Here is a 23,421-nt window from a genome sequence, read left to right on the forward strand (position 1 = left end):
ATGATCTGACACACGGACCCTATCACATAACATCATTTCAAGAAAAGATAATGGATGACAAAAGTGCTTTGTAGAAAGAGAAATTGGTTATCAGGCTGTGATTTTCTCCTATTTTTTGTGGGAGGGGCCAGTACAGCTATGAACTAGAGAAGTAAGGAATCCTCTAAAGTATAGTGGGGACTTTTCCACTTTTAGAGCAAGCCTTGGACACAGGGGTTACATTTGTAGTATATACAGGCAAAGCTTAAAACTGTACTGAGACTTTTGGGACACTCTGTACTTAGAAGGAGAGGTCCTCTAGCACAGTACCCTAATTTTACAGATAAAGAATCTGAGGTCCAGAGAGGGGGCACAGAGGTACAAAGTCATAGAGGTAGATACATAATTTGAACTCACGACTTCTGACTTCGAACCAAGCACTTATTTTATATGCATTATTCTTTGTCTTATAGATGCACTACAGAGAATATATTAAAGGCCACATGAAGGAGGATAGGACCGGAGGTGGCAATGGCTAGATTGCTAAGGCCAATGCCCACTGATAGTAATCATAGCTTGGCTGAAGATGGCTATTTATTGTAGCCTGACCAAAAGACTAAGTAAGATGAATTGGAAAGTTGGTAGTCTTACTAGGCTGTAGACCAGAAGGAAGGCCCATGGGATGATTTTCTGTGTTATGACTTATACTCTTCCCTTGTAAATATAAGATAGGGACTAGACCTATGATTTCATTTGTATAGGAAGTTCCCAGGTGGGAAACACCCTTTACCCATTCAGGTTAGCACTTTCTTTGCAACTTATAGTTAGAAGAGAGTTACTTTGGGGCACTGAGAGGTTAAGTGACTTATCCAAGGTTATACAGCCAGTGTGTGTCAGCTTTGAGGCCTGCTCACTATCCATTACTCGATCCTCTAAGGAAATATGTCTAACTCCAGCTTGATGAAAGGCCTTCTAGGGAGATACCTAGAAGCATACAGTGTAGCTGAGAGTGAAGGACTGAGCAGGATGATCTTTTAGATCCTGCTCCACTATGGTAGGTGTCATTGGCCTGGCATCAATCCCTCAGTCTACACCTCACTACTCTTTTACTCTCTTCCCCAAGCTACCTCTAGACTAAAAGACCAAATAGCTGTTACTAGGCAAGGGAAAGGGGCTGAATTCATTACACCCTTCCTCTTTTCCATCTCCCTCAAGGGCTGCCTGAACATGCATGAGTAGAAATATCCATAGGGGAATGTGTGTGTGGCACACATACACAAATACAAACACATGCACACCTTCAGCCATACTCCTTTATTCTGGATATTAGCTCAAATCAAGGGTGGACTACACACATATACCCTGCGTTGAACACAAATGGCAGGAGACAGTTTGGTAGGCAGTGGCAGATATAACAAGAGGTGGGCATGGTCCAGCCGTGAGGAGCCCAGGACTCCCGCCAGGTAGACAGGACAGAGATAGAAAGGCAGAGGAGAAGAGGGCAATGGTAGATCTTGGTTGATGAAATGGGGACTGACACTGACAGGGGGCAGAGGGCTGGGTTTGCCTGAGTGCCCATCTTGTAGGGCTCTGTCCTCGGGATCCCATTCAGCATGATGGAGAAGCAGTCCTGTTATTAGAAGGCCACCCTCAGGGGCTAAAGGTGTTGGTCCACATTCCACCTGGGGACACAATCATCATGACTAGGACTAAGGCATCAGGGAAGGGCCTGCACATATAGCCAGAAGGAGAAGGGACAGGAATAGAGCACAAGGGTGCCTACCTGAAACTGAAGGCGAATTGCTTCAATCCCTTGTCGAGGTATGCCAGTGTTGAGATTAGGGCCAAAGCTAAAAGTGGAGGTAGGGCTACGGCCCATGTTGAGCCTGGGACTAGTGCCAGTGCTAAAGCCATAACTAAGGCCAAGTCGGGTGGAAAAGCTGTGACCACCAGGACTGGGACCAAGACTGGACTGAGGGTCACCTCGGGAGCTAGGACCCACACTAGGTTGGGGACCACCACTGGGGCTGTGGCGAGCAGGGTCAAGCTTGGGGCTTGGATTACGGGAGGGGGAGATATAATTGGGGCTAAGCTGGAAACGAGGGCGTGCACCAGGGACAGGGGCAGGGCAGGTCGGAGGTGGACGGCCAGTACTAGGGATCACGCTTGAGCTTAAATTTACAGCGTTGTAGGAGTATGCCTTGTTCTGGCTGGCCTCCCAGCGAACAGCCAGCAATAATCCTCTGGGATGACGGAAGGCAGACAGGTGAAATGAGCGATTCTGTTGGTCAAACCCTCCCATACCAAGCTGTCCACATAGACTTAAGTATTTGGTTAGCAGCTGGCCCTGGCACCAAAGCTGGTGCAGCCAGAGCCAGGGAGGCTGGGGCCCAGCAGGCATATGACGCCGCCAAGGTGGAGGGAGACGGCCAGCCCAAAGGGCACTGGCCACTTCTTCACATCGTGGGGAGGGGCAGGGAAGGCCCCCCGCCAGGTGGCTCTCCAGGCAGCACAGGTCACTATGTAGCTCTGGCAGTAGCAAACCTAATGCTGTGCCCTCCTCCTCCAAGAAGCCTTCCAGGGTCTGCACACCTTTAGAGGAGCCCCATCCAAAGGTCTGGCTATGAGAGCTCAAGGCCAGCATGGCCTGCAATGCTTTGAGCCTCCGGATAGCCTGGGACACTCGAGACTTTAGTCGATACTCCACCTGATGAAGGGCCTGGGTTCGGGCACTAGGCAATCCTGAGGGTCCCCAGGGATCTTGGGCCTTGTGTAGAGAAATCAAAAGGGCCCGACTTTTTTTCTTTAATAGCCAAGCCTGGGGCCCTTCAGTGACTCCACAACTGCGAGGCTCAAACAGTGCAGGTATCAGGTGTGTTTGGGCCTCTACCTCTGATGATGCCTCTAACTCCGACATATCTAGGGGGTTGAGAAAGTAAGGATGGAAAGTTAAGAGGAACAAGATACTGCAAGAGAGAGGTAACTCTACACAGATGATACACATAAAAAGGGAGAGCTTTCTCCCACATACCTAGGGTATCACACAAAAGGGAAGGTTCTCCATACACAAAGATGCATGCAGAGGAAAATTGTACACACAGATATCCAAACTCACCGTTTTCTACACTCAGGGAGGTCCCCACATAATTACAGAAAGATACTCTTCCCCCCTACACACACACACACATATACACAGAGGGGCTTGGTCGCTCTCTCCCTCTCTCTCTCTCTCTCTCCCTGCCTCCCACAAAATCTCAAGAGTTGGAAGACAACATAAGAATAACTGCCCCAGGTCAAAGTACTTGGTGAACCTTCATTTAAAATTAAGCTTCACAAGCCTCCACTGATGTATTTTTCTCTAATCAGTAAATGCAACTAGTTCAAAGCAAAGGCATTTAGGCATCTACAAATCTGAAACCCTTACTGTAAATAGGTAGAGTGGCCACAATAAAGATTGTGTATGAGGAACAGACTTGATGGGGAACACATGTGGTGGGGAACATGTGAAGGGGATAATCCATGCCTCTGATACTGCAGGATTCCCCAAATCTTCTGTGATGTCATCAAACTCTCAAGTGGCTTGCTACTTCCGGCGGTGGAATCTTGCTTGGGTGAGTTGTTCCACTGGTCTTATGGTCAATGCTGGGCATGTACACTTTGTTGGGTATTGCTCCCTCTGCCTGCTTTTCAGACCTCATCTTTTCAAGGGTCACCCGCTATCCATCTCAGTCTTACTTGGCTGGGGCATAGTGGCTACAAGTCTCTCTAAGATGCCTGCTCTTAGAATAATAGCTGAGATTTACAGCTCCTTTTGTGGTGTCAAAGAATTGGAAATTGAGGGGATGGCTATCAGGGAATGAATAAGTTGTACTATATGAATGGAATGGAATACTATTGTGCTACAAGAAATGACAGGCAGGCACATTTCAGAAAGACCTGGAAAGACTTAGATGAACTGATGCAAAATGACATGAACAAAATCAGGAGAACATTGTACACAGTAATAGCAACATTATGCACTGATCAATACGAATGACTTAGCTATGCTCAGCAAAACGATTTTAAATCCAGAACGACTCATGATGAAAAATGCTATTCATATCCAGAGGAAAAACATGATAGAACTTGAGTGCAGATCGAAGCATACCATTTTCACTTTATTATTTTTTGTGTAGTTCCTTTTCTTTGACTCTGTTTTCAGCATGATTAATATGGAAATATGTTTTACATGATTGCATGTATATAACCCATATCAAATTGCTTACTGTCTTAGGGAAGGGGGAGGTGAAGGAGAAAAAAATTTGGAACTCAAAATTTTTTTTTTAAATGTTAAAAATTGTCTTTACATGTAATTGGAAAAAATACCATTTTAAAATAATAACTAAGCTTTAGATAGTACTTTAAAGGTTGCAAACACTATATATATTTTTCTAATTTAGCCCTAGCAACCACCTCATAAGGTAGATCTGAAGGTCTCCCCAGTCCTGTCATGGTCCTAGTCCCAATGGTGGCTCCATATAGAGTCACAGCTTCTGTCACTGACTTGGTCTGAGCTTGGGCCTTGGCCTTAGTTATAGCTTTAGCATTGGTACCAGGACTAGGCTCAGCTTGGGCCTTAGCCCTAGCTCCATATTAGCCTTGGCCCTATCTTGATCCTGGGGTAGTGATTCTGTGGGTCCCACATGTGAGCAGGGAACCCCAGGTGCTATGTAGAAATCCTCTCTACATCATTAAGAATCTTCTGCTTTAAGACCTCCAGAGAAGAGGTAGCCCACTGCAATTTGGGACATTGACAATTATTAGGAGGTTTTTCTATACCTCATATTTATATAAGAAACCTCTTCAAAGAGTGACCATATAACCATGTACCTATGATGCTTCAGGGTAAGAGAAATATACTGTTAGGAGACTGAGATTAAGTGTAAGTCACAGGATACTTTGGGACCAGGGAGATTCAGAACTTTGCAGAATCCCAGAAGTTGAAGGAAGCTCAATAGCCATAAAGGAATCACTACTATGATATATCCAGCAAGTAGTCATCAAACCTCTTCTTGAAATTTCCAGTGAAGGGAAACCCCCTCTCTCCATTACACTTTGAAATAGCTCTAATTATAAGGAAGTTTTTCCTGACACAAGCCTAAATTTGGCTCTTTGCAATTTCCAGCCATTGTTCCCAGTTTTTCCTTTTGAGATCAAGGGGCCAATCTAATTTCTTTTCCACATGACAGCCTTTCTCTGTGCTTCTCTAATAACTAAGGATCTTAACTACAACTATCATATCCTCTCCTAACTCTTATCTTCTTCAGGCTATGTATCACCAGTTCCTCCAACTTATCCTCCTATGGTATGGATTCAACCCCATCCTGGTTGCCCTTGCCTGGACATTCTCCAGTTTATCAATATTCTTCACAAACTGGGCAGCCAGTCTGGAACACAGTCTAGAAGTGACCTGACCAGGGCAAAGGACACCAAAGACCGTTACTTCCTTATTACTACTTGAAGCTCAGACTCTCTTAAGGTAGCCTATGATCCCATTCACTCTTTTGGCTCCTGTTTCTTGCTATTGACCCCTATTAAGTTCTCAGCCCACCAAACTCCCTGTATAGTATTTAAACTACTGTCTTCACCATGCTTTCCTTGTATAGCTGAATTTTTTGTTGAGCTAGTCCCCCTTGAGAGTAAAGAAGCACTTATGATGAACATTGGAGAGGGAGAGAAGGGGAGAAAGAGATGCAGAGAGAGTCAGAAACAGAGAGACACAGAGAGAGGAAATTGTAGCCCAAACTGTTTGGGAATCATGCCCATCCAGCTGGCTTTGACATAGACAGTTCTCTTGGGCTTGAAAGGGATAAGGCAGGGAACCTTTTGCAGTTGCCTGAACTTGATGTAGTCTAGGTATTTACTGATCCTGGGTGGGCCACACCTCTTTCATAAAAACAGAGTTCCTATGTAAAATTTCTGAGGTTTCCTGCCCATGAAGGTGCACTGTTCCTGTGGGCCAGGGCCAGGCCACAGGGATGGGAAAGAATGAACTCATAACTTTTCATCCCCAGAGGATTGGGAAGAAAAATAGATGTTCACATGGAGCCACAAATGTTGGTAGAGTTGCTGCTTATGTACTTCCTTGATTTCAAAATGCTATTTTAAGTAAATTGTCTTTATCCCTTATTACTGATATTAAATCTAAGTGATTTGTTATTATGCCTAGATATAAGAGGAAATGAGGAATTTTCAGTGGGATAGATGGAACCAAAGAACATATCTACATCCTAGGACTGAGGAGGGAAGCAGTTCTTCTCACCACCCATCTAAAAACTGCAGACCTCCTTCCACTATTATGCTTGTATGTGCCCCACGAGAATTTTCACCTCACTGTTCTTAGTTCTGGCACCAACAGAACAAATCAAATATGGGAAGATAGCCAACGTTAATTTCCTCTAATTCTCTTTTTCAGGCTAAACATCCCTAGTTCTTCTCTTTGACCACTCCCTTTCAGCAAACAAACAACTGTGATGTGTCAGGCACTGCACCAGGTGCTGGGGATACAAAAGCCAATATAAAACAGTCCCTGCTTTAAGGAGCTTATTTTCTGCTAGGGCAATATGACACAAGTATATGCAAAGCATTGCAGTGGGGTTTCAGGAGGGAGGAGAGCAGAAATCAGGATGATTTCTGCTGATTCACAATGGCTTTGTTTGTGTAGGTAGTGGCACATGATCTGCTCTTTGAAGGAAGGAGCACATGATTCTAATAAAAGCAGAGCATGAATTTCAGACATAGAGGACCACCACTGTGAAGGCATGGAGACAGAAGATGGAATGTTATGAACAGAAAGCCAATTTGATGGGAATAGAGAATGCATGAAGAGGCATAATATGAATATGACAAGAAAAGTCAGTGGGAATCATACTTCAAGAGCTTCAAATGTCAGGGTAAAGAGTTTGTATTTTATCTAAAAGGAAATAGGAAGCCACAGGAGAGTTTTGTAGTAAAGGAGTGAAATGGTCACATTTTTGTTTTAAGAATATCATTGTGGAGAATGAATTAGAGAGGGGAGAGATGGGAAGTAGGGAGACTAATCAGAAGGATATTGCAATAATCCAAGACGAGGACCTAACCTGGGACTGGGTTACAAGCAGAGAGAAAGGGATGGGTGCAAGAGATGTGGAAGCAGAAGTAACAACCTGACAACTGATTGAACGTGAGATATGAAAAAGAGGAAAAGAATCAGGAATAATTCCAACATTTCAAGACTGAGTAACTATAATACTGGTATCTTTGAAGCAGTTTGAAAAGAAGTGGGTTTTAGAGAAAATATTAGCTCCATTTTGCACGTTATGGTGAGTTTGTAATTTCTACAAGACATCTTACTAAACATTGGACTTCTGGAGAGACATTAGGGTTGGGAGATTAGATTTGGTAGTTGTTTGCATGGAGATGTTAATTTAACGCATGAACTGATGCTCACCAAGGGAGAATGTGTAGGAAAAAAAAAAGAGGGCCCATGACAGAGTGTTGGGGAATACCCAGGTAGTAGATGGAATAAGGATTGTAATCTAGATATAGTGCCCCTTAAGAAATTACCAAGGAGTTGGTGTTGATAATGCAATTAGTTGCTTGATGGAAAAAATAAAAATGTGCCTTTACCCAGTAATCAAGGCAGTGTCTTAAACACTAATCTTCTCTCCTAAGGATGGAGGAGAGCTGAGGATTCTAAGAGGCACCTGCTTAGAAAGGATGCACCCAAGCCCCAGGCCAGAGCCCTTTGGCTTCAGCTTCCTTCCAGGTTGCCATCATTTGTTAGTCACAGCTAGCAGGGAGACCTTAGAAGTCATCTAGTCCAACCTCCTGTAACATTAATGGAATATGAAAATCTTCCCCATCCATTACTAGGCCTATGTGACCACATGTGTTCAATCATGGATGTCTTTAAATTTGCTTTAAATTCCTGTCCAACTATGATACATTCTAAGTCACATAGAGCCCACTGAGGGAGAAATTTGCCTAAAGGGAAACTTGCTTGGAGAGGCTTGCTTGTAGGAAGGCTAGGCACTGAGTCACGAGGGCTGTGACGCCTTCAGACTCTGAGTCTATGAGCCAAAACCATATATATATATTCTGAAGTGAGATTTTGATTTGTGGGTTTCACTTATGAGAAGGACTTTTGATTCCCTGGATTGGAATTTGTTAGCCATTTGTTAGAGCCCTCCAACTACTCAGATGTGGTGGTGCTCCCTCATCTGGTGGTATTTGTAGGTGGTTGTATTACTTTGTTCAGACAGTTGGAGCCCTGTCTGTTGATCTTTGTGCTAATTTCTCCGTTTGTATTTTCTCCACATTTCAGGGTTCTGACCTTTTTTCTGAACTAGTAAATGTAATTAAAGTAAGATTGTTGACCCCTTTAAAAGTTATCTTTCCTTTAGCAAATCAGATCAAAGAACCTGTGCTGGAAGACCATCCTGGGTGTGCTAGGGTGCCTGCTACTACACCTCCTCATTATATAAATAAGGAAATATGTCACTCCTTTACTCTGCAATTTCTAGTAGTTCACTATTATGTTTAGGATCAAATATAAACTCCTCTGTTTGGCATTTAAAGCCTTTTACAACCTGGCCCCCAAACTTCCTTTCCAGCCTTATTATATACTATTTCTCTTTACAAATTTTATGATCCAGCCAACTGACCTTTTCATTGTCCTTCAAACAACCATCTCCTGTCTTTGTGCCTTTGTACTAGCTTTCCTCAAGCATCACATACATTCCTTCCTTGTCTTTGTGTTTTAGAATCCCTTCAAAACTAAACTCTATAAGAAGCCTCTTCATATTTTTCCAGTGGCTAGTGCCTTCCCCCTCTAAATTGTCTTATATTTATATATCTACCCATACATATTTCCCATGAGAGAATATAAGCTCCTTGAGGACAGACTGTTTCATTTTTGTCTTTCTCCAGCATATACTAGGTTATAAGGGATGGCTATTGGGGATTAAGTGGGGGAAGGAGATGGCTATATACTGAAGTGAAGGTCATGTAAAAATATATCAGTAACATTTTTAAAGGAGAAATATAGGTTGGAGGATGGGCAAAGTAAGGTTGGTTCAGAGATGAAAGATGAGTAGAGAACTTTGCTGCTCCTTTACACATGATGACAGATAGACTCGTCCATGAGTGGCTCTCATCCTGCATAAAACTCCTGTGATTGGGTGACTAAAGTGGTCTGAGCAACCACTTTCCCCAAAAGTCATCTTGGATTCCTCTTTTTCACATCCTGTACCTGACTGCTGGCATGTACCTGACTACTAGACTGGTCACAAACAGAAGTAGAACATGTTGCCAAAAAGGTATGGTCACCTTGATAGCTAAGTCCATCTGGGCCATCCTTCCAAAGGTAGAGCCAAGCCTTCCAAAAACTGATGTTCTAGAGCAGGAATATTTCATATGAGGTCTAATTTAGGATCCATAGGAAACCAGCATATTCTTTTATCATCTCCTCTTCCTGTTGAAATCAACCAATCTGATTAATCACCTTGACTGTAAAAAAGGCACTTCTTCCTGGAATAAGGGTGGGACTATCCCTGTGGACTCCATGGGAATCAATTCTGGTGGCCACAGTTTAGGAGAAAATCCAGAAGATTCTATCTACTGATTGTCAAAGGCCTATCATGTGAAAAAGATTGCTTTCTTTGGCTACAAAAAGGAGAAATGGAAGCAATGGGGCAGAGGTAAAGAGTTAACATTTTGCAGCATTCAACATCTCAAATGTTCTCTAAAGTGTGACAATTTTTTTAGAAGTCTGAGACAGCAGATGTTACAACATTATGGCCTTTGGAGCCCACCCCACTTCCAAATGGAGGAGTAGCAGTGCTAAAGTCAGCCTCTGTTTTGTAAGTTACTGCAATAGTGTTGAACTTAGCCTATGATAGAATGTTCATAAGCATGTAAAAGTGGAAATTCCTGCATATGAGGAAAGGTAATCTTTCTTGATGGTAAAAGAAGTGAGGCTTCTTCCAGGCAGGCGAAAATCAAAGGGTAGGTTGAATTTCTCATCAGAATCATTATGATGATAATCAAGGGTGAACCAAAACTGATCAGAGATCAAAGCTGAGAGATTCTGATGAAGTTTAGAGAGCTAAAAATTCAGGAAGATAGATGGACTTGATGCTGTCTCTAAATTTCATTGCACTGAGACAATGTCTTTATTCCAAAAGGTTGTGTGGTCTCCTTGGCAATGAGGCTTTGCATAGTTCTGCAAAGGTCCCATTGCCTCCTTCTGCCTCAGCCATCATTGCTGAACTGTGGGCCTGAACAAGCAGGAGTTTAGGTTGATTACTCCTTTATCTAGGGAACACCAATTGTGACTGTGGACATAGTATCACTAGAGAAAGGAGAAACTGGCCCAAAACTACGTGTGAGGCTATTGTTATCTGCATAACTCAACTTAAATGCTTCAAAGCCAAGCAGCTCATAATCAATGTCTGGAAAAATCACTCTTTATAAAGGACTATAGGCCTTTGACAGTTTGAAGATGGAGTTATTACTTCCATACCTCAAAGTCATTTGACTGTTGAGATTTCAAAGGAGTTAATAGGAAGTATCAAGGAAGGAGCTCAGAATAGCTATGACATGTGTTTCCAGTGGACATATTTCCAGAGCTAGATGTAAAACACTTGACCTGGAAGAGCCATCAGAAGTTCTGAACCTCATGATTGGAGGGGGAAGAGAAATCAGTCCGTGATTTTTCCACCAAAATTCCCCAAGATAAGCTGAAAGAAATCCTGGCTGCTAACACGGAGCCAGAGGAAGAGATTTGAGGGGAATGGGGGGTGGGGGGGATACAGAGAATACATGTCAATCACATCTTGATCTGAAGAACCAAGATTTAAAAACAAAAAAACCAACCCTTGCTAAGGATAACCAATGAAGAGAAAGGACAACCTGATGTCCTAAGCTAAGACGGACACAAAATGTGGATCCAAGGAGGCTCCAGAATTATGAGATGAGGCCAGTGATACCCTTCCCACTCTCCATACCTTCTCTCACACAAGTCCACTATCTATCCTAACTTTAACTTCCCATCCTACTGCCTGCACTGACCCCCACTCTGCCAGCCTCACACACATAAGGTCTCATATACATATAGAAAGAGTGGGGGCGAGAGAGAATTCCATCCCCCAGCTCTTGAGCATACATATGGATTTGGCTTTCCGCATAGAAGGAGAGGTAACACTAAGCACATGCACATACAAGGACAGAGCCTTGATCTATACACACACGCACACACACACGAATAGGATATCCTCACACTAAGACATGAATTAGGGATAGGACCTCTTCTCACATACATAGTTTCAGGGTTATATATATGCAAATAGAAATAGGACCTCTCACATACACACACATATACAGAGACACAGAATCACATATATATACCAAGTGTCTCACCTACTTACTTCATCCCCAAACACAGATAACCAATGCCTCTATTCACAGATGGGAGCCCACCCATCATCTATGAGTTTGGATCCTTCACACACATAGCTCCTCAACAGAGTTGGGGATCACACTTGGTCACCTCCCACTCCCCCAGCCCTACCTGGGCATGGCATAAGGGTAGCCAGCAGATTCTGTGGAGTAAAACTGAAGGGTCTCAGTTCATTGTTGGGGTCCAGGCAGACCTGGACAAGACTGAGTATAGCAGCCTGGTCTTCGGGATCAGCCACATGTCCTCCATAAAAAATAGATCCTGAAGGACAGGAACCACAGGCACCTTTCAAAGTCCTGTTCTCCAACCCCATCTACTCCCAGCCTGAACTGTGCACCAGGAAGAAGATACTCAGGTTGCAGGTCCCTTTTCTAAGAATGAATGAGGGAGGCAGAGAAAAGGAATGGGGAAAACAAAGGAAACTAAGAGATGGATGGGAGCCAGAAAAAGGGAAATAGAAACAGAGGAAGTCAGAGATTGGGGACAGACAGAAGAAAGATAGCAGAAAACAAAGCTAACTAAAGGGCAAGGAAGGGAAGACAAATGATTAGTGGAATGATAACAGGAAGGGGCAGGGACAGGGTCTTGCCAGTCAGCTCTTGCAGGGCCACCCAGTGATTGCTGAACTTCTTCCATATCCATTCCTGTGTTTTTAGAGTCTGTTCCAGGATCATCTGATTCCTGTTGGGATGGGGGGGGGGGGGTAGAGGGTCAAGAAGATAGTGTCAGGAGATATGAGATCCAGTGGGAAGGTGGTGGCACTAAGATAAGGCTTAGAAAAAGCAAGGGAAAGCCTTTTCCAGATGGGGTCTCCCCAGTCAGGCACTGGACAGAAGGAAGGCTTGGGGGCATGTCAAACCATCAACTGCCCTAGGCCTGGGGAAAAGGAAGGGGCCTTCCGGTATGAGTGACTTACCATTTGCCACACTTGGCCTGAAGCCAGGACCCATAGAGTTGGCGGTGCAGCAGAAGGCTGTGCAGGAACATCACTGGCACAGACAGGGTTAGGGACACTGAGGGTCTATGCTGTTTCAGGGAATTTTGGATCAATGCTTTTCTTTCATGTAGGCTGCATATCAGAATGTGGCCCAGTTCTAGAGACTGCTCCCAGAATATAGGAACTGAGTGTTGTACCACCACCACTAGTAAGAAAGAAAGGGGAGAGGGCGTGATTCAGAGCATAACTCTAGCCAAGCAATTTTCGATGGTAAGTCTTCATGCTTACTCTGGAAAGAAGCCTGCACAGCTGCCTATGATCCTATACTGCCATCAAATAATATCCCCTAGACTACTGTCTCTTTCTGCTCAGTGAAGTGCCTTAGATATTTCCCACCTCCTAGTCTCCATTGAGGCTAGCACCTGGGCAACAGCCTTCTCTTCTCTTCGTCCCCCAATTCAATTAGGATTCTGATGAAGGAGCTTCCATCCTTACCTGGAAGGGAGCCAATTGCATTAGCTGAGGAAATAAGCCATAGCCGGAACTTCTTATTTATAATTAGATTGTGTCTGGACATGGATTGGTGCAAGGCCTGTGGCAACACTTCTGATGTCACTGTGGAGACATGGGGTACAGGGAGATGGGGAATGGCCAAAGCACAAGGGGGCTATTGAAATGAGGACACAGATAAGAAGGGAGGAAAGACATGGGGAGCAGATTTATATTATAAATAGGACAAAGACATGAAAGAGACTTAGACATGGTTAAGTTAAGACTAAGACATGAGGGAACATACACATAAGTAGGGAACACAGGCATGAGGCTAACATATACCTGAAAGTCATGGACATAGCATAAATATACACAATTCTGTGAACAAACATAAGGACATAGATATGATGGTGGATGAGTACACATAAAGGGGGCCACAGGAATGAGAATGGGGACAGAGACCCAAAGGAGAGAGACAAAGACATGAGGTGGACAGAAGAGTGGGGACACTGATATAAGAAGAAAGCTACACACCTTGATAGTTGAACAAGCATGGCACAAGGGAGGCACAGACAGAAGGGAAGATAAACAGTAAGGACACAGATGGCTCACATATTCACAGGGATGGGCACAACAAGAGGGACAAAAACATGAAGGGAGGTAGACAAACATGAAGAGAAAAAGAAACCAAGGGATCATAACTCTGGAGCCCTGGAATTCAGAAACCACTCCCAGCCTTGTGCTAAGTGACTTGCTCAAGGTCACACAGTTGATAAATGCCCAGAAGAGGATTGTCACTTAGGTCCTCTCACTGGTTTCTGCCCCTTTTCTGTATCTCATTAGCACAGGGCCTGGCACCCAGGGCCACTGCAGATATGGGCTAGCTGCAGCCTCCAAGAGGCAGTGTTCTTTCTTCCTTCTGCTTTTGGCACACTGCCAACACAAAGAAAAGGGCCACAGACATTGAAGGGAGACACAAACCTGGAGGAGGAGGCAAAGGCAGGAGGAGGCTCCCACACGTAAGACAGAAATACAGATATGACAAAACAGAGGGAATAGAAGAGGCAGGAGGGGACACAGAGAAGAGAAAGATAGATGAAGGGAGGTCCTAGATGTGACAGAGAAGAGTATAAGTGAGGACACAGAAACACAGGGAAGGATCTGGACATAAGAAGGGAACAAAGACAGGAGGAAATAGATACAGACTTGTGGGAAGCACAATCATGAGGACTGGCCGGAAATGGAAAACACTACTAGGGGGGAGACACAGAGCCATGGAGAATACAATCAAGAAAGATAATGATATAAAGGGAGGAACCTAGACGTTGTGAGAGAAGGGAAAGATAATGGCATAAAGGAAGACATGAGCATGACATGAGGACTGAGGCATTGGGAAGCAATGAGATAGGGACACAAACGAGAAGGATAACACACACATACAAGGAGCCACGAGGGCATGGACATTAAGGAAGGCCCAAAGGTACAATGAAGGTGGACATAAGTAGAGAAACATATGGGGTGGGTGGCTAACACATGTGAAAGGGTGGTACACAGACATGAAAACGGGAACAAACATAAAAGGAATACAGAACAGGAAGGAGGCACAAACAGAATGAACAGCTAGCAAGGTAACAAGATAAATGAGACACACGTTCCTGGGGGGCAAAGGCACAAGGACTTCTAGGATGCACATGGAGACTATATCCATGAGGTGAGTATAGTCATAAGGAAGGCTCAGCCAAGGACAAAGACATATAGATGAGCAGGGTGTACAGACACAAGAGGAGCACAGACAGAAGTTGGGGTACAGCTATGGGGCATCACCTACCCTGAGCCCCATCTAACATCCCCAACAAGGATTCCAGGAGCTCTGATGGCCAAGAAGACATCAGATGGCAGTTGTCCAACACTATCCAGTGGCCTTTTCGCATGGCTTCATTCAGGGCCATGGTCACAGCCTGAGCAGAGTCCCATAGAGAGGAACCCAGTCCAATGACCTGCACATGCTTTTGCCCCAAGAGAGATAGGCATGCCTTGAGTAGCTTCTAGGGGTCCTGTAACCCCAAGTAACCACAGGGTGTCTCCCAGTACCTTTATTGAGGAAACATATTACAATCCCTTCCTTGCTACTTTGAAGGTTGTGTAAAAGAAACAATTCTCTCCTACCCAGCCTTTGCCCTTCAGAGAGCAATGAGAGAGAGCCAGGGTCTAGTGGGTGATGTCACCTGCTCACCATCTGTCTGCAGAGGCTCAGAGCTGCATATAGTCTTCTTCTCTGGTCTCAACCCTCATGCCCATTTGCTACTGAAAAGGTTCTCTGATGTCTTAGTCCTAGGACTTCACAGGATCATACCACAGTCCTTGGCTCAGCTGCCTCTGAAAGGGCCCTATAGTCACATGGTGGATGCCAACTATGGGAGTGTCAGTGGAGTGAGTGTGCTCTCTGTGAGGGTTGACACCTGAGCTGGTGAGCAGGATGGGTGGGAGGAGCTCTTGAGGTGGGAATACAAGTGTATGGGAGAGGTAGTCAAAAGTCATGCTTAGTAAAGCTGTCTGCTTGGGACTGGGCTTCTCTGGAGCATTGTGTTCACATTCAGAGTGATAAGGAGCCTTCATTTGACTGGCTTCCAGAAATACAGTCAGTGAAGGTGCAATAGGACAGATGGAGAAAAGGCTGCCACAGAAGTGAGTCACCCCAATTTAGGGTGAGATGTGCAGGGGAAATGGGGGGAGTCAGGACCTTACCAGTTGTGAAGGAACTTTTCAAGCTGAAGAGAGTGGGAAGGAAGAAGAGGAGATGACTGAAACCCATGCTGGGACAGAAACAGGGAGGAAGCATTCGTTTTTCACAGATTGAAAAAGGGAAGAATTGTGTATCTCAGTCCCTCATTTACTCCTGAGCATCAGTCAATCCGAGTCTCATGTAGCAGGGCCAATTGATGTTACTAAGGCTCTTAGCTCACACTGTGCCCTGCTTGGGGTCTGGGAAATTGGGGAAACAATCTCCAGCTGGATATTAAGAGATCTGAATTTTACTTCCTGCCTATCTACTTTATCTTGGTCAAGTCACACTTTCTCTGGGCCTCAGGGTCCTACTCTAAAATGTGGGCACTGACTAGGTAAAGTGCTATAGCTCTAGCATAAAACATTCTAACATAATTTGTGGTAGCATTGTCTAGGCATCACCTAAAGATGAAAAGCAGTCAGGAAGTAGGTACACCCTCCCCTAAGTTGTACATCTGGTGCTAAGAGGGTAGTTTCAGGTATCCCTACTCAGACCTCCAGCCTCACCTCCTGCTCCTGTTGGGATGCCAGCTTCCAGATGAAGGGTAAAGGGTATGAGGTGGCAGTAGGATGGCCTGGAGGGGGCAGTAGCACAATCAGGGGTCGGGTGGGGCGGCTCAGCCTGTAGGGGTTAATAGCTGGATCCTTATCCTCAGCCAGGGGCCGTCCCAGGAGGCAGGTGGTAAAGTCAGCAAAGACATCAGCTAGCCGCTCTGGTCGTAGCACCCGCCATAACACCAGTTTCTGAAGTAAGCTCAGGGGTGTGGTGCCAATGCCTGGTGTGAGACCTATCACTGTGGAAGGCAAACTCAGGTACTCCTGCCAGGCACCTGAGTGGGCAGCCAGGGAAGCCCGCAGGCCTACAAAGGGGGGCAGCAGCTCCAGCAGCCCACACTCCTTCCAGGCCTTGGGCTGTAGCCAGGAAGGGCAGGTGATATTCGAGCTCAGCACATTCTTGTCCACCACTGGGGAGGCTGCTAGTCCTGGGCAGAGTGCCAGCCTCTCCAAAACAGGTGCCTGCCCAGCTAGCTGTAGCAGGGCCAAGGCACCAAAGATCCCTACTAGGGGTGCATGGCGGGGCTGCAAGGAGCTCAGGGTATTATTTAGCAGCCGGCGTATTAGCCGGGTTCCTAGCTCCTGAAGGTGGCTGTCCAGGTCTTCACCATGTTGTGGTGGTAGCTGATGGTCAGTGCTGGCCAGAGTACGGCGTGTCACAGTCAGACAGTTGTCTAAGGCCGTGGGATAGATAGGGTGTAAATTCTGCAGAGGGGACATGGCCTGGGATATGGTGGTGCCCAGACGAGCCACACGCCAGTAATGTATACGAAACTCTACCTCTTGGGCCTCCATCTCCTTCAACTCTTCCAGGTGAGCCTTCTGCTGATAGAGCTCTGCCTGGTAGCACAGCATGTCCCGCAGAAAATAGTTTCGGCCTAGTTGGTCTGCTTCCGTATTTAACACGAGCCCCAGGAGCTTTTCCTGTGTAGGGCCCCCCTGCTCAAAGCCTGGTCTGCCATCTTCTTTTACCCACTCATTTCATTCTCCCAAACCTACTTTTTCCCATTCCTATAGATCACAGTTCCCATACTTCCCCTTGTCCTTTCCTGGACCCTTGACCCTGTTTTCCCCTGGACTGCTATCTCTTCTGTCAAATGCAGAGGTTCTTAACCTGGGGTCTGTAGATTTGTTTTTTAAAAAACATTTTGATGATTTTATTTCAATATAATTGGCTGCTTTATGATTCTATGTCTTATTTCTTGAATTTAAAAATTTTATTCTAAGAGGTTCACAGGCTTCACCAGACTGACAAAGAGGACTATAATACAAAAAAAAGGTCCCTATCTCTTCTCTCCTAGTGCCCTTTCCTCACTTCTAATCTTCCTAATCTTCTTCCCCTGACTCCTCCCCTCTATGCTGTCTCCCAGACCCAGGCCCAAACTTACCTCAGTGGCCTCAATCTGATCATAAGCATCCAGTATACTGAGTTCCAGGTTATGCAATCTTGTTTCCAACTCTGGCCTCTCAGCTCTTAAGATCTCTTGTAAAAGCTGCTCCTCTATCACCTCCCGAATCGTATGCATATCTATTATATTCATACCCTTCAGTGTCTCCGAGTTCAGACCTGGAGATAGGCCCCATTCAGCTTTACCCACAAGCATACTCTCCACACCCAATGCACCCAGGCAGCCCCTGCCTCTGCCAAGCCCCCTTCCCAATCCTCCATCTCTGTCAGCCTTTACTTTTCCTCTTCCTCTGCCCTTGGCTTTAGCCCCTGGCTTATACCCATCCATCCTCACAATATACTCCCATTTCTCTGTAGCCCCTGTTCCCAACCCCTAGCTCAGTCACTGGTCCCTAAGTCTCTATTGATCTTCCAACTTCCATCTAGCCTCTGACCCTCACTCTTCACATTGTAACAGTCTAAGGCATACATCCAACCTTGTTGTAGATTAAGTTGGGCCTTGTAGCAAGAGGCTGAGGAAGATGGAGAGGAGTGCCACCTTGACTAGTGGCAGCAAATAATCCTGGAGAAATGGGGTCACACCAGCCTCCAAGTCTAGGCCTCACCTGTTGACAAAGCATCAAGGTGCAGCCTGGTGCTCAGGTACAGGCAGAAGTTGGGGTGCACTGCAGGAAGGCACAGATGCTCCCTCTGAAGGAGCCTCTGCAGCTCAGGACACCACAGACCCAGCTCCACATTGCTCAACAGCACTGATAGCCCTGCCAAGAAATACCCCCAAGACTCAGCTCAGCCTCCCACAAACCTGACACACACCTCCATTCAGTCATGACTTATGAGGCTGCTCCTACCTAGACACTCTCTTGGTCACAGATCATAGGAAGGGACTTCTGAGGTTATCTAGTCCAACCTTTTCATTTTACAGATGAGAATACTGAAGCCAAGAGATTGAAATGGTTTCTTTATGTTAAGTAGTGGAGCCCACGCCTTCATATCACAAATCCTGTGCTCACACCCTTCATGGCCGCAGTTATTCTCATCATACTCCCTCTACAATCCCTTTTCCCAGCTCCATTTCCACCAGCTCTGTCCATCTTAGGGACTAACCATGCTGTAGTTGCCTTCCAGCCCCAGGTCGCCTAGGGAAAACTTTCTTCGACACCCCTACTATGACCTCTCATTCAGTTGACAAAAGGGACTCTGTAGAAGTTAGTCTCTGGAAAGGTGGAAGCATCCTGAGGCTGACATTGGGGTATATGACCAGGGGAAAAAGGTGAGAGAAGGCTGAAGAAATAGTGGACAAGGGGGTCATAGAGACAGCCTCTTAAGGGGACAGTGGTCAAGAGGTCAATTCTCACCACTGGCAGCTGCTTCTAGAAGTTCCTTTCCCAGATTGGGGTCACTGGCTGAAAGTATCTTGAAGACAGTTGCAGAACTAGTCATGCTTGGAGTGGACATGCTTTCATTTTCATCCTCATCGTTGACAACCTCCTCCTCTTCCTCTTCCTCCTTCTCCTCCTCTTCCTCTTCCTCTTCCTCCTTCTCCTCCTCCTCCTCCTCCTCCTCCTCTTCCTCTTCCTCCTCCTCATATACCATATCCTCCTTTATCTCTTTATTCTTATCTTTTCTGTCCTCCTCAGTGGTGTTCCCTAAGAGACAGGGTCAGAGGTTCTACTTTCCCATTAAGAACCTCAACTCAGGCCTTCAGGGCAACTGTCCATCCCTTAAAGTCCAAGAGGTCCAGTCTCATAGGGATGTCTCTGAAAGGGAGACATTTTTGGGAAAGAGGTGACCATGAAGGAAGGGATAGAATGTTTCTGGAAGGGAGACACAGGATCAATGTGAACAACTGTGGAACAAAGTAAACAAATTTGTTTTGGTTTCCTTGTGGACTGAGGTTGCAGAACTTGGAGTAATGATTAGAATCTGCAGGGAAGTAGATATAGGCTTGATCTAAGAAAGCCTTCCCTTACATCAAGTTTGTAGAAGGGTGGAGAGTTGGGAGGAGATGGCCTTCCTGACAAATCCGAAATTCTGATTGTTCTACACACTTTTGAGAAAGGAGATGAGAAGGAAGAAGAGAAGTAAAAGGAGATTACAAAAGAAGAGTAAACAGGAGGAGCAACAGGCACGTTACACTCTAATGTATACTAGAGGAATGATCTGTGAACTAGCACCTGGGGGAAATTCAAATTCGACTTAACAAGTATTTGTTAAAAGTGACTACTTTTTACAAAGCACTGTGCTAGGCTCTAAAAACAGTTCCTGCTCTTAAGAAGCCTGCTATCCTGAAGCCTACCTACTATTCTACAAATATAATATAATTTGAACAGGAAGAGAGCACTGACAACTAAGGGAACGAGGAAAGCTCTTTTCTAGGATGTGGCACCTGAGTTGATCCCTGAAGAAAGCTAAGGATTCTAAGAGGTATAATGAGTTTGAGGTGCCACAAAAACCTCGGCAGTTTGTGACAAGACAGACCAGGGATCAGCCAGCTAGCAAACTAGTGATAACTGCCCGTTGATTGTATGTGACCAGTTTGTTAAGGGCAGAAGGTGAAGTGAATGTATAAACTGATGTATCAGTGACACCCAAGGAACTTCCCCGAGAAAAAGTAGGTAGTGAGTAGGTGCAGCAATGAGAGAATAAGAAATGATGACAGATTTTTGGATATTATGGCTTATGTATCTTGCTGGTTATGTCTAATGATTCTTAAAGGAGACTGCTAAAACACCTGAGTCATCTAGTAAATTGATGCTGATTACCAGTTACTGAGACCTCACTGATTTAGACACAGGATAAGACTAATCGAACACAACATTCCATGAGACATCGTGCAACCTGGAGTACCGATGCAAGGTGAAAACTTCTAAATTTCTTATCAGGAAAACAAAATTAAACACCAGGTTGAATGAAGCCTTTGATACATAATTAAGTTCAAGGAAAAACATCAAGTGGTTCCTGGAGAATTCACTTAAGGAGAATACATTTGATAAGCAAATCATATAATTAAAATATAAGGTCTATGAGAGCAGGGATTATTTTCCTTTATTGCCTTTGTATCCCAACACCTAACAAAGTACCTGGTACATAGAGAGTGCTTAATAAATGTCCATTGCAACTTGAAGTCAGAAGTCATTTAGTGCAATCCACATCTAAATAAGAATCCCCATACAATCTGCCCAACAAGTTACTGCTTGAAGATTTTCAATGACAGGGAAGCCCACTGCTTTCCCCTGCAATCCATTTCATTTTTTGATATCTCTAATTTTTAGGTCTTCTTTCCTGATATCAAATCTAGGATCCTGCCAAGACATACTGGCAGTGTACTCCTAGAAGCTACTTAACCTTTCAGCGGTCCAACTAGTTCTCTGAAACTTATACATTTCAGAAAATGTGCCAGCCTGCATTGGTAGAGGGTGTTTCCTCACCAGGAATTCTTCACATCAGTGAAATCACAGTTCCAGTTACAATCTCTCATTAAATTTCCTCTTCTTTAGAACAAATCACCAGTTACTTCAACTATCATCATATGGCATGTTCTTAAGGCCCTGCATCATCTCTCCTCTGGATACACTCCAACTTACCAGTATCCTTCTCAGAATTTGGTGCAAAAAACTGAAGACAATAGTAAGCACTTAATAATGCTTTATCATTCATTCTCACTAATATGGTTTTATAATGGCAGTATACATTGCCTCATCACTCTCAATCAATCATTTATTAAGCACTTACTATGTTCCAGGAACTATACTAAGCACTGGAAGGACAAAGACAAAAATGAAAGAGTAGCTGCCATCAAGGAGTTTCAAGTCTATCAGGGGGAAACATGTACGCAATTGTAGCGTCAATGGAATATTGACAGCACCTATGGTGGCTATGAATATGCCAGCACAATTGCAAATTGAGAAATACAACAGACTCTCCATATGGAAGACAGAACCAAAACATCTATTCAGACACCAGAGAGCCAAATTCATCACGGCAACAAAAATCTATACACAATAACAATGCAGAGCCCTAAGCCTTCCCCCACTAGGCTTCCCACAAACCAGCTTCCTTAAACAAATCACAAACAGGTTTCTCTTAAACAAAATGCCCTTTCTTCCACTCACAGCCAGGTGCTCACTTGCCTTTGTCCTTCAGTTCTAACCTCACCAATTTTCCTCTCAGGCCTCCTCCAGCTCTGTTTCCCCCTGCTCCACCCATTCAGCAAACTCTGTCCACCACAGGCTCCATCCGACTCAGATTTCATGTGACCCAGGGCAGATCACATGGGCCCATTATTGAATGGGAAAGATCTTCCCCTTTAAATTATCATTACAACAATAAACAAATCCAAACTATAGTATAACAGGGACCTCCCTTCTCTCACAAAAATGAGCACTGATTTTCTCTGTTGGAACTGGAGGGGGTCTTAGAGGTCATGTGTGTGAATAAAGAGGCCAGTTTAACTAGACTGAGAGGGCCAAATGGGGAAAAATCATTGGGGCCAAATTGTGGAGACTTTAAAAGCTAAACAGAGGAATTTCTATTTCATCTCAGGTGCAATAGAGAACTTCTAGAGTATGTTGAGCAGGGGAGTGACATAGATGTTACTTTGGCAGCAGTGTAGTGGATGGGCATGAACTTGAGGCAATTAGATCAATTAGGAGGTTTCTGCAATAACTGGAGAGATGATAAGGGCTTGAACTATGGTAGTAGCTCTGGGAGCAGAAAGAAGGGCCAGGATGTGAAAGAGATAGAAATAGCAATATTTGGCGATTGATGGCTATATGATGTAAAGGAGAGGGAGAAATCAAGTACACTGCTGAAATAAAGAATCTGGAAGACTGAGATAGGCACCTTCTATAGAAATAAAGAAATCTGGAAAATAGATTCGGGAGGGAAAGGCAATTAGTTCTTTGAACATAATGGAAACAGATATATAGATCTGATATTTATCTGCATAGATATGATAATTAAATTAAATAATTAAATCTGTGGTTGTTGATGAGGTCTCCAAGAGAGATTGTAGAGAGAAGAGGGCCTAGAACAGATCCTTGGGATCAGGGTTAGAAGGTGTGATAATGTTGATGAGCCAGCAAAGGAGAGTAAGGAGTGGTCATACAGAGAATAGAACCAGGAAACAGTAGTGCTCTGAAAACCTAGAGAAGAATGAGTATACAAGGTCAGCAGTGTTAAATACAAATATGTGTGTGTATGTATACACACATCTTATATATTGTTACCAATATATTCATATATGTGTGGGTATTTTAAGTCTTATGGATGTTTTGTTTTTCACACGACAAAGATTTATATAATATCTCCTCTCTGTGATAGGTCTCTTGTAAAAATATAAAACAATAAGCAAAATTAACACCACAACCACTTCATCTGAAAGTGCATACAACATTCATATCTACAGCATCCTCAACTCTTTTTAAAAAAAAAACTAAAAAGGGAATATCTAAAAAAAAAGAAGTGGTCACAAAGAGCCAGAATTGCTTTCTTTTAAAAGCACATTAAACTACTGTACTATAAGAAATGACAAACAGGCGACCTTCAGAAAAACCTGGAAAGACTTATATGAACTGATGCTGAGTGAAATGAGCAGAACCAGGAGAACATTATACATAGTAACAGCCACAGGGTGAGAGGACTGTTTCTGATAGACGTAGCCCTTCACACTTCACAGAAATTCAAGGACATTCCCAAAAGACTCTTGATGCAAAATGCCATCCACACCCAGAGAAAGAAATATGGAATTGGAACGCAGAATTAAACAGACTATTTTCTTTTGTGTTA

The 23,421-nt window shown here is 44.3% G+C and overlaps 1 protein-coding gene across 5 annotated transcripts in view; it reads right to left on the bottom strand.

Annotated features, from left to right (window-relative positions):
• Window positions 1-1,255: 1,255 nt before the first annotated feature.
• DNHD1 (dynein heavy chain domain 1) overlaps window positions 1,256-23,421 on the bottom strand; it is a 130,367-nt gene continuing 108,201 nt past the window's right edge. For 4 of the 5 annotated variants that reach the window (XM_072610117.1, XM_072610116.1, XM_072610114.1 and 1 more), the window contains 11 exons: window positions 18,990-19,280; window positions 18,240-18,392; window positions 17,615-17,793; window positions 16,179-17,150; window positions 14,716-14,893; window positions 12,891-13,010; window positions 12,375-12,600; window positions 12,048-12,139; window positions 11,570-11,719; window positions 1,763-2,898; window positions 1,256-1,661 (listed from right to left, as the gene is read on the bottom strand). In XM_072610117.1, the coding sequence (XP_072466218.1) occupies window positions 1,311-1,661; window positions 1,763-2,898; window positions 11,570-11,719; window positions 12,048-12,139; window positions 12,375-12,600; window positions 12,891-13,010; window positions 14,716-14,893; window positions 16,179-17,150; window positions 17,615-17,793; window positions 18,240-18,392; window positions 18,990-19,280 (3,848 nt within the window). In that variant the 3' untranslated portion in view covers window positions 1,256-1,310. Of the gene's footprint in view, window positions 1,662-1,762; window positions 2,899-11,569; window positions 11,720-12,047; window positions 12,140-12,374; window positions 12,601-12,890; window positions 13,011-14,715; window positions 14,894-16,178; window positions 17,151-17,614; window positions 17,794-18,239; window positions 18,393-18,989; window positions 19,281-23,421 lie in introns of those variants that run through there. The other variant, XM_072610118.1, reaches the window with a different exon arrangement.

The sequence above is a fragment of the Notamacropus eugenii genome, chromosome 5, assembly GCF_028372415.1.
Source record: "Notamacropus eugenii isolate mMacEug1 chromosome 5, mMacEug1.pri_v2, whole genome shotgun sequence".
In the NCBI taxonomy this organism is placed as follows: domain Eukaryota; kingdom Metazoa; phylum Chordata; class Mammalia; order Diprotodontia; family Macropodidae; genus Notamacropus; species Notamacropus eugenii.